This window comes from Hemicordylus capensis, chromosome 3 (genome assembly GCF_027244095.1).
Source record: "Hemicordylus capensis ecotype Gifberg chromosome 3, rHemCap1.1.pri, whole genome shotgun sequence".
In the NCBI taxonomy this organism is placed as follows: Eukaryota; Metazoa; Chordata; class Lepidosauria; order Squamata; family Cordylidae; genus Hemicordylus; species Hemicordylus capensis.
This window is the reverse complement of record NC_069659.1, coordinates 202,287,392-202,297,538: the sequence shown is the minus strand read 5'-3', so window position 1 is coordinate 202,297,538 and position 10,147 is coordinate 202,287,392. Positions and strand designations below refer to the sequence as shown.

General features: G+C 57.7%; 2 protein-coding genes across 2 annotated transcripts; both read left to right on the top strand.

The window, feature by feature from the left end:
• The first annotated feature begins 1,555 nt into the window (after window positions 1-1,555).
• LOC128350553 (uncharacterized) lies at window positions 1,556-5,855 on the top strand. Its single transcript, XM_053308964.1, has 9 exons — window positions 1,556-1,624; window positions 1,988-2,073; window positions 2,644-2,719; window positions 3,346-3,437; window positions 3,975-4,047; window positions 4,348-4,517; window positions 4,891-5,013; window positions 5,133-5,253; window positions 5,778-5,855. The coding sequence occupies exons 4-9, from the start codon at window positions 3,373-3,375 to the stop codon at window positions 5,853-5,855; spliced, it is 630 nt and encodes a 209-aa protein (XP_053164939.1). The 5' UTR covers window positions 1,556-1,624; window positions 1,988-2,073; window positions 2,644-2,719; window positions 3,346-3,372.
• A 3-nt stretch (window positions 5,856-5,858) lies between these two features.
• On the top strand, window positions 5,859-9,822 carry LOC128352288 (uncharacterized). The gene is made up of 7 exons (XM_053312733.1): window positions 5,859-6,063; window positions 6,256-6,405; window positions 6,798-6,917; window positions 7,019-7,127; window positions 7,449-7,511; window positions 7,759-7,950; window positions 8,245-9,822. The coding sequence occupies exons 1-6, from the start codon at window positions 5,977-5,979 to the stop codon at window positions 7,941-7,943; spliced, it is 714 nt and encodes a 237-aa protein (XP_053168708.1). The 5' UTR covers window positions 5,859-5,976; the 3' UTR covers window positions 7,944-7,950; window positions 8,245-9,822.
• Window positions 9,823-10,147: the final 325 nt, after the last annotated feature.

The window sequence follows — 10,147 nt, the reverse complement described above, 5'->3', positions numbered from 1 at the left end:
ATTCAGTCCTACAAGATGTGGTGGTGATGTCCACTAGCTTGAAGGTCACAGGGGACAGCTTCCTGGAGGCATCCGGCTGTCCCCTGTTGGAGGCAGATTGCTGGGCTAGATGCATCTTTGGTCTGACCCAGCAAGGCTTTTCCGAGGTACTCATGCCATTTTATTTCTTCCTGCAGTGTCTTCACGGTTGAGGACGATGGGTGGTTCCTGCAGACCATTGCCACCGCATGGTCTTGTGAGGTAAGGACACCATTCCTGTCACTTTTGTGGATGGGATGGTTGAGGAGTGAGGGGAGATTGCATCCCCGCCTGCAGCAGACAGAAGTTGGGGCGGATCCAGAAAGGGAACCCGAGACCCTGACATGGGTCAGGAGATGAGAGGGTCTTCCTGGCAGAGAGACTCAATGTCTCTAGACTGAAGAGGCATTTCTTGAGAGACAATCATCACCCGCTCAGGTCAAAACAGCAGCCCAGAGTCTCCACAGCAGGAGGGATGGCCCTCGCTCCAGACTCAGGGGCCCACCTTGTCTCTCCCTTTGGAAAGAGGGAGCTAACCTGGGAATAGGAGAGCAGAGGACATGGTGGGCTTGCATGAAGAAGACTCTAAGGGCCAAACTATAAATACCAGGGGGTCCCATTCGCATTTGTGTCCATTCCCCATGAAAGGAATGCAGAAAAAAATGGCAAGAAATGACAACAAGAAATTAGCATTCAATTCTAGAGCTCCTATGCACTGACCTTTCTGTTAAGGACTGCTTTTCTTTGGGTAAAGAAAGAGATCTCGGAGACCTACCTGACATGCTGTCTTTGGACCAGAGCTCCAGAGTGCTGCCATTTTGTTGACCACAGCAGAACGCATATCACAGTGGAGGTTCATTGTTGGGCATACCATGAAAGAAAATGGCCACAAGCATGTGGTGGCTGTGCCCTGGCACTCCCAACAACAGTTAATGTTAGAGCACATTGTTTATTTTTTTTAATAAGACTTTTTTTATTTAAAAATCAAAATAATCTAAAGAAATAAACATGAATTCAAAGAAAATGAAGGGAGAAAACCTAAACCCCAAGGCCCTAGGGAGATCAGAGTGAGCACAACTTCACGCATTGCTCTCCTTTTTCTCTCATTTGCAGGGTGCCGACATCGAAGAGGCCGAGATCCCAGAGGTCAACACAAGGGATCAGGAGCTGGACGTGGAGAGTTTCATCAGTTCCCAGAGGTACTCTTTTCTCAGCTGGAGGGGCAGATCCAGAGCTCATGGAAGCAGAAGACTTTCCTTAAGAGCCCATCCTGGGGCTGGGGGAGGTGGTTAGTTTAGCAAGAAGCCAGGGGTGGGCAGAAGCTCTGAGCATCTTGGAGAGTTGTTTGTCTCCTCCTCTTTCCACAAGGGGACAGGGGTCTCCATGCCCAGCCTGTGGGCTTCCTGCAGGCATCTGGCTGTCCACTCCTGGAAACAGGGTGCTGGGCTGCATGTCTCATTCTTCTCATCAAGCAGAGCTCTTTCTAAGCACTGCTCTTCTGATCTCACGTGTCTTCTTTCTTTCTTTTCTTAGCGTCCAGAGGCCAAGCACCGTGCAGAGGAGGCTGCACAACACTGCTGCTGACGAAGAGCCATCCCTTGGAGAGGTCAGAAAGCATCAACATCCAGTCCCTCCCTTGGAAGGACTGAGGGTTGGGCTTGTGGGTCCCCCGTGTTGCCCAGGAGTAGAGAGAATGTGGGATGGCTCCAGTTTGAGAAGCTGCAGGGTGGGTGGCCACCTTCTGACAAGAGTTTGCTTAAACCTCCGAAATGGCCATGCTGTGGTGCAGAATTGGCCTCCCCTGTAGCTCTTCTGGGACATCAAAGGTCCACTTCCGGCCCACTTCCTGTATCCAGCTCACCTGGCGATGACCGCTGGGAGGTGCCTGGCTGGCCTTTTCCCTGCCGAAGCCTGGAAAGCTCAACGCGAGGGCCAGAGCAGCCATTTCTCCCTCCTCTCTCCTTCACAGAGTTCTTCCTTCCCGGGGGCCGAGACTCCGCAAGCCAGCGTGGAGGACGAGGGGTCGGAAGGGGACGGTGACACCAGTTCCCCCAGGTACCTTTCTCAGCTGAAGGGCAGCTCCTGGGATCATAGAGGCAGATCACCTTCCCTGGGAGCCTGGGGTGGGGGCGTTTCTGAAAGGCCTGAGCACCCTGGAGGGATATTTCCCTGCCCCCCTCACTGCACGAGGACAGGAGCTCAACACAAGGAGTAGACTAGCATTGGGTGCAGCACAGAGCCCAGAAAATGCATTTTCTCCCTCTCACTCCACACACCACATATTGAAAGCTACGGAATTCACAACCACAGGATGGGCTAATGGCCACTAGGTTCAGCAAATGATTAGACACGTTCATGGAGGAGAAGCCAATTGCAGACTATTACCCATGATAGCCAAGGAACTTCAGAATCTGCAGGGGTGTGTGTGTGTGTGTGTGTGTGTGTGTGTGTGTGTGTGAATAAACACATTTTGATGCCACATATAACCAGGTCTCAAGTGGTTCACAACCAACTAAATAGGCATCTGGCTGTCCACTGTTGGGCTACACGTGTCTTTCACCTGACCCACAGGGCTCTTGGCATGCATGGATGTTCTTATGCCCCGTCTCTCCTTTCTTCTCTCAGAGTCCCGAAGCCAAAGAAGTGGCTAATCAAGAGGCTGCTGAACACTGAAGTGGTGGAAGACTTGTCCTCGGCAGAGGTCAGGAATGCTCATCCATTTTTTCAGGTGGATGGGCTCTGGGTTGTGTGTGTGTGTGTCCCCTGTTCCCCGATAGGAGACAGAACCTGGAACAGTTCCAGTTCTAGATGCCGCAGGGTGGGAGGGATTTGGATGAGTGGGGTGGGAAGAAAATGCAGGGCTCCCGTTGAGGCACTGGGAAGGGGTTGGAAATGCGGTGGAAGGCTCTTCTGGGCGGAGATGCCAAATGCCTTTGTTCTAAGAGGCATGTCTGGTTTTAGAGCATGGCTGCACAACCTTGGGCCTCCTGCAGATGTTGGCCTACAACTCCCATAATCCCCGACTATGGGCCACTGTGGCTGGGGATGATGGGAGTTGTAGTCCAACCATGTCTGGAGGGCCGAAGTTGTGCAGCCCTGTTTTAGAGGGTCATCCGTTCATTGGAACCCTCAGTGCCCCTTACAGCACGATGGATGACCCCAAACTACCTGCTCCTCTGGAAAGTGTGGTCAAGCCCTACTCAGCAGGAACAGGGTGCTGCCTGGACTCAACGCTAAGTCCCTTGGGCTTAGTTCCTCCTCTCAGAAGCCTCGCAAGGTCAATGCAAGCCCTGGAACAATCCCATTTCTCTTCTCTCTCCTCCCCAGTGCTCCTCTACGGACGAGGACGACACCATGTATGAGGTGAGCAGCATCGAGGACGAGGTGTGGGACTCTCCACCGGCCCCCGGTTCGGCCAGGTAGGTACCCTCCTCTCAGCTGAAGGGCCTTAGGAGCCAGTAGGGAGCGGGGGGGGGGGGCTTTTAGCGTAGCCAGCAGAAGGCTGCAGGGGACAGGGGCAGCTCCCCCATGTCTGAGCCCCACAGAGGGATGTTTCCTCCTCCTTGCCCTCTGAGGACTCTGGAGGGGGAGTTCAACCAAGGAAGCCGATTGGCAGCAGGTGCGATACAGACACCAGCAAGTCTATTGCTGGCTGTTAGCAGAGGGAGCTCCGAGACCCCCATGCTGTTGGCATGACCGGGTGTTGGGGAGAAGGAGCAGGGGAGGGCTCCTGTCTCGATGCCCTCTCTGAACACTTCCCAGGGCTTCTCAGTGGGGCACGAAAGGCTGGACTTGGGAGATCTCTGGCCTGGTGAAGTTCCCCTGCCAGCCACCTCCCAAGGGAGGCGAGATCCTTGCTCAGCATCTCTTTGGGTGCTCGTGTTCTTCTCCAGCTGGCTGCCATCTCCAACAGGACAGACCTTTGAGCAGCTTTTCTCTCTCCTCTCCTCTCTCAGGAACATCGGCGGCGGCGAAGAAGGAAGAGGACAGCTGGCCCCAGACTGGTTCTCGTCGGTCCATCTGGGAGAGGTAAGGGGCGGAAACCAAGGGTGACTTCCCTCCACCCCTCCGCTCTTCCTTTCCTGCACTACGCAGCATAGCGGCTTGGATGGCAGCCACTGTTTACACGGGAGGCGGGGACTTGCCCTTCCCCCTTGGGGATGTCTTTCCCTTGCAGTGGACCTCATGCTCCCTGAGCCAGAGGCAGCACCCTCCAGGCCCAGATGTGCGTGCAGACACCCATGGCACTGGCCTGGCCCCGGGGATTCTCCTGACCCATAACTGTCCCTCGGACTGTGTGCTGAGGCCTGGCCCTCCCCTTCTCCTCAGGGGAGAGCAACAAAGAAGATCGGGGACATCATCCGGTGCGTGGAGTATGCCAGTGAGGTGGAGGAGAGGTTCCCTGAACTCCTGGTGGGCCTGGTGAACAAGATCCTCACCGGCCTGCAGAACACCACTGAGGGAGTGGGGAACCGGGAGAGCCAAGACCTGCCTCCTGAGTAAGTCATGGCGCTGGGGAAAGCGAGGCCAGCAAGTCCTCCTTCCAGCACTCTGGGAGGACAGGCTAGGGCCATTTGTCCCATGTCCCACTCTGATGGGTGAGGAGCATTTCTGGCCTGTTGGGGTGACTCTGGCACGGTGGTCCCCTCCCTCAGCTACACAGAGGAGACCCCAGAATTTGCAGCCCTCTTGGATCTGCAGAGAGCCTTAAAATGCGTCTGCAGTGTTAAAAAACCAGCTGTGGGGAAAGTCACTTCACCCCTGTGGTCTCCCTCCCATGGTCCAAGACAGTCCCTCCACCCCTGACACTACGCCACCCCGCAAGGAGACACACACTTTGGGGACAGCCACCTCCTCTTCTCTTCTCTGCAGGGAGACCTCGCAGATTGTCCGGACCCTGCTGGAGAGGGTGGCACAGGTGACCCCAGAGAAGACCTGCTGGGAATCCCTGTGCTCTCCGCAGAGCTGCCTCCAGGGTGTGGCCCTCTTGGTGAGGTAAGTAGGAGTGAAGAGGAGATTTCTCAGGAGGCCTGGGGGCTGGGGTGGTTTGGGTCAGGTCTGCTCTTTCCGGGCCTTCCGCCCAGGACTCAGCAGGGTCCTTTGGTGTGTTGCAGGGCTCTCCTACAGACACCATCCTCCACAGTGGCCAGGCTGAAGGCATACCTGGCTTCCCTCTTCAGCCTGGACAAAGATCCAGAACAGCATTCCCTCGCAGAGGTGGCCTTCTTTGTGGAGGTGAGCAGCGAGTTCCTCGGCGTGGGCTTCCCTGAGAGGAGGGTCTGGCCCCAGGGGCTGATGGATGTTTTCCTCCTTTCCCTCTTTTAGCTGCTCCTGAAAGACAAAGACTTCGCCGCCTTGGAGAAGACTTGGACGCTCCTGGTAGCGTGGCTAGTCCACCCCAGCCAGAACATCCGCTACCTGAGCGAAAGGGGACTTCTCCAAATCTATGGAAAGCTGAAGGCGGTGAGTGACCCAGACCCACGACCCCGGGAGCATCTCTGGGCATGGAAACTCCTCTCTTTGGGGAGGCCTACCTGAGGCTGGTGCTCCTAGGCATCCCCAGGTGTGATGGGGAGATTTCTCCAGTTGGGTGGATTGAGCCTGTGGAACCCTTGCCACAGGACGAAGGAGAAATCCTTAAGGGAAGGCACAGAAATGCATCTCTCCGTGGGAGCCCTGATTCCCCCGTGCTCCAATGCCGCCTTCTCCCCCCTCTTTGTGCCTCCGGCATGGCTTGAGTGATCTCCTCCCCAAGGCAGTGGATGGAGGCCAAGCGGCATCAGCCCCCCGAGAGGCCTGTGGTCTGTTTAGCAGGGGGTGGACTAGCATGGGTTTGAAAGAACTCCAAGGATCCACCTTTTTTCACCCTAGGCAAAGAAACCCCAGGATTTTAGTGCCGGGATCCTGGGAGGGCTCAGGACCTCCAGTCTGGAAGCCACTTTGGGGGTCCTGGCCTTCATGGAGCGGCTGAGGCACTGCCCATCGGAACATCAGGCCACCGTGAATGCTGCCCTGGCTGCCCTGTGCCGCCCTCTCTTCCACCACGTGAGTACTTGCACGCCAGCCCTCCGCCCCGGCTCTATGAGGGCCGGCCAACCTGTAGATTCCGACCGGCTTGGAGAAGGGAAACCGGACACCCCCTTGAGACCTCTTGCAAGAGACCCATGCAAGCTCTTCTTCATGGTGATGGAGGTGAGGAATTCCTCCCTGCCAACGACAACCCCTGTTTTTTTGTAGGAGGAGGCTAAGATCCGAAGGGCAGCCATGAAGACCCATCTGGATCTCCTGCAGCACCGCCACCACCATCATGAGGGTACAGAAGAGAACATCACGACCCTCATCGCGGTGCTGATGCATGTGGAGGATGAGGACCTGGAGGTAGCACAGGTGAGAGCCCACTTTTTCCTGCCTCCTCTACAAAGGTGTTTAGGCTTCCCCAAGTCCAGCCGCCCAGTGGCAGGCCTCAGAGCTAGCCTCACGGCGTGGTGAATCATCCAGCTGTCCCGCTGTGGCTTGGCCCATCCAGGCCTCTCTGAAACCTTTCAGGGAATGGACCTCTCCACCCCCTTCTACTTTCTCTTCCCAGAGTTCATCCAGGGCCCTTCTTTCCTGGGATGGGGAAAAGCTTCCCCACTTGAATCTGGCTGTCCTCGGCTGTGCTTCAGCCAACGAGAGGCCACCAAAGTCCAAAATCTCCCCTACTCCTTGAAGCCCCCTAAGAGGTTTCTTGGAATCCCTTGGGAGGCTTTCCCACTCCCATTCCGGTCTTTCATTGGCAGGCTGCAAAGGACAATCTGAGCCTCCTGGCGGAAGCCCTCCTATGGCACCTGGAGGGCAAGCTGCTGGCGCGGGACTCTTACAGCCTGCAGGAGCTGCTGCACAAGATCGCCAAGCGTCTGGTAAGGGCAGCCCCTCCCTGTCCGTCCCTCGGCTCAAATGGCTCAAGGACCTTTGGGCGATGCTTTGCTCACTCGGGATTTGTCTTTGCTCTTGATCCCAGATTCGGCAGCTTGGCACAGAGGACGCCGTGGAGATGGAGACCACCAATATCCTGGGCTTCTTCCGCAGCGAGCAGCCTTCAGTGAGGAGAACAGCTGCCCTGCTGATCGGTAAGGGAAAGAAGACCTTTGGGTCTCCCTTCGTGGGTCGTCTTGGTGGGCAAAGGTTCACTCTCCTTGAGCGCACTTCCAGAAGGGTGGGGGGGCAGGAGCTGTTCCCTCCCCAGGAGGACTGGCCCAGTGAGCGTTAGCTAGGAGTCTTGACTTCATTTCCTCCCAAGGTGACATAAGAGTCCCTGGAGGAATGGCTCAATCTGTCAGTCCCAGAGGGAGCAGAGAGGGGAGGACTTCCTCTCCTGAATGATGGGAAGTGAGCTGTCCATGCGCAGGGTCCTGAACTGTGGTCCCATTTCCTTCCACCCTTGTTTTTAGGTCACCTGGTCCACAAAAAGGGCAGCATCCTCACTGAAGGGAACATAGAGACCTTCCATGCTGGTAAGTGCGGGTTTCTGGGTGGGAAGGGGCAGTTTCTGTGAGGGGAGAGGCCTAGGTTTAGGGACCACAGACCCTCAAATGGAAGGTCCCGGTTGCATACTCAGGGATGCCCAGCAGTAGGGTTTCCCAGAGTGAAGGGGAGAAAGAGTCAGGACTTGCTCCCTCTTGGTGTGGAAATGGTGGGGCTTGGCGAAGGGTGGGGTGATCTCTTCATGCCATTGCTGAAGTTTCTCCTTCATCCTTCCAGCGCTGGAGAGCTTGCTTGGCGACCATGACCCCGAGGTCGGGAGAGTTGCCTGCAAGACGGAGAAGATCGTGAAGAAGGCCTTTTCCCTCCACTCCCGGCACGGGTTGCGGGCTGCCGTTCGGCGCTTGTGGGCCGGCTGTAAGAAGAAGAGACACCCGCCAGAGTACGGTGATCTCTCCACCTGACCGACTGGTGAGCAGACCAAGGCAGGGCTTCACTTGAAGGGGCCCCGATGGTTAGGGAGGGGGCTGGGGCTGCAGGAAGGGCGGGCAGGAATCTGGGCAGCCCTCCCTCGTGTTGGAATGCCATCTTCGGCCCTTGTGGCCAGTTGTACAAGTAGCCCAAGGGAAAGAGGAAAGATCTCTCTTCCCTCTGGGAAATGAGGACACGGATATTCTGCCAGGAGTCCCTGGTGCTGGGTGGTGTCATGGGGGAGAGTGTGAGAAGACCCCCAATCTCTGAACCAATGTCCTTCTCTCTTTCCAGGAACAACAGCCCCGTGCTCTCCCCTGGAAGATCAGCAGCTGAAGGGAGACTGAAGAAACACCATGCAGCGCAGTGGATCAAGACCAGCCAGAAGACCTCCTCCAACCTCGTGGATAGAAAGAGCTGTCCACAAGATGGCAGCAGGGAAGTGCAGTTCTGTCTGAGGAGTGAGGGGGAAGCAGGCTCCACTCCCCTGGCTGAAGGAAGCCCCGCCTCCGGGGTGCAGAAGCCCCTCCCCTTGCCTCTGCTGCAGGCGGTGGGAGGAGGCTACAGGACCACCCTGTCCCCAAGTGGCCCTTGGGAACCATTCTTGGGCTCTCCTTGGGTCCGGGGAGGCTGTGTGGCCCCAGCAGGAGGGCAAGGTCACCGCCTCCCTCCATTTCCACCAGCTGGCCGGGGAGCACCCCCTCCTCCTTCCACCTTTCTCCCCTTCCCCAGCGGCCTGGCTTCCCCTGGCAGGGGAAGCACCATCCAGGCATCCGCCCCCTCCCCTGCCGAGGGTGTGCTCCTCCCCCCCTCCCCTCCCGCAGCCACACCTCCCTCCCCCCTCCGCTCCCTCCTCCCCCCTCGCAAACTGGGGCAGCAGCAGAGGAGCCCGGGAGACTCGGGGGGCCCCCTGCAGCCCCAGTTGCGCCCCCTGGTGCTGCCCGGTGGCAGGCCAGAGAACCCTCCTCTCCCTGCTGTGTAGCACGTGATGAGGCGTCCAGCGGCAGGCCTCCCCTCCCAGGCCTCCCCAAGTCTGGGGCGCATCCCCTCCCCTCCCCTCCCCTCCCTGTTACACCAAAGGGGCTCCTCCTTCTCCACCCCAGAGGCGAGGGGGCAAGGGAGGCATCAGCCACCAGGTCTGCCGAGGAGGCCGAGGGAGGGTGCTTGGGCCAGGCTGGACGATGGCTCGACCTCCCGCTTCCTCACTCACCCCTGCTCCCTTCCATCTGCTCTGGGCAAGCGAGGAGCCCCTCTTGCTCCAGCGGGCAGGGGGGAGTGAGCAGAAGATCCTCTTCGGAGCGGGGCGGGAGGTGTGGCCATGACACCGTCCCTTGCTGCACAGTGGGGAGCTGAGGTCAAGCAGAATTCTCTGGCTTGCCCCCCCCGTCAACCCCCCCCCGCCCGATCCCCGCTTGCTGGGCTGCCGGAGCGGAAAGGGAGGAGGAGCAGGGCAACCCCACTGACGCTGCTCTCTGCTTCTTGCAGGCATGTGCTGCTGCTGGGCGGCTGGAGGAGTCAGTCGATCCGCCCCAGAAGAGGAGACCAAGTGAACGTGCCTGCAAGGAGCGGGGGGGTGGGGTGGGGTGCTGGCTGGGACTCCCCCCAATTTTGTTTGCCCTCCCATTCCCTTTGTGACCCTGGGCTTCCTTTCTTCCCTCCCTCCCTCCCCCTCCCTCCCAGGGGCAGAATGGGCTTTGCTGGTCGCCCTGTTGGGGGCCGAGTAGGAATTTTTGGCTTTCCGACAGATTGGCCGAGATGGAAAGCTTTTTTGCCTACTCCATTCTGCCCTGTTTTGTTTCCTTTAGTTAGAAAGTTAAGTGACGACTTGTGACCTAATTGAGTATCTTAATAAAGTTGCCGCTTTTGTTAGCATCCCGCCGTTTCTTCCTCTTTCCTTCTCGTCTCCCTTGGAGTCTTTGTGCCAGATCTGGTCAGGGCCGGACGGGGGGCACTGAGAGGGCGCCAGAATGTGTGTGGGGAGGGCGCCAGATCTGGAGAAGAATCGGTCGTGAAGGGTGAGAGTTGGGGCGCACGGGTAGGGCACCCCGGGAATCTGCCCTGTTGGCCTGTGGGCCAGCCCGAGCCTGTGTCTGGTCCGTGATGGTGCTCGGTCGACATCCTTGTTGCTTCTTCTGTGATGCTGCTGATCTCAGCCTTTTGTTTCACTGGAGAGGGCGCTAGAGAGAGAGATCCTCAG

What these genes read in the sequence shown, in the direction of transcription:
- LOC128350553 (XM_053308964.1), top strand. Translation starts at nt 3,373, where the DNA reads ATGTATGAGGTGAGCAGCATCGAGGACGAGGTGTGGGACTCTCCACCG. An exon ending in GGTGTGGCCCTCTTGGTGAG is followed by an intron (nt 5,014 to 5,132) that starts GTAAGTAGGAGT and finishes GGTGTGTTGCAG; the next exon opens with GGCTCTCCTACAGACACCAT. An exon ending in AGGTGGCCTTCTTTGTGGAG is followed by an intron (nt 5,254 to 5,777) that starts GTGAGCAGCGAG and finishes TCCCCAAGGCAG; the next exon opens with TGGATGGAGGCCAAGCGGCA.
- LOC128352288 (XM_053312733.1), top strand. Translation starts at nt 5,977, where the DNA reads ATGGAGCGGCTGAGGCACTGCCCATCGGAACATCAGGCCACCGTGAAT. An exon ending in GCCGCCCTCTCTTCCACCAC is followed by an intron (nt 6,064 to 6,255) that starts GTGAGTACTTGC and finishes GTTTTTTTGTAG; the next exon opens with GAGGAGGCTAAGATCCGAAG. An exon ending in CATAGAGACCTTCCATGCTG is followed by an intron (nt 7,512 to 7,758) that starts GTAAGTGCGGGT and finishes TCATCCTTCCAG; the next exon opens with CGCTGGAGAGCTTGCTTGGC.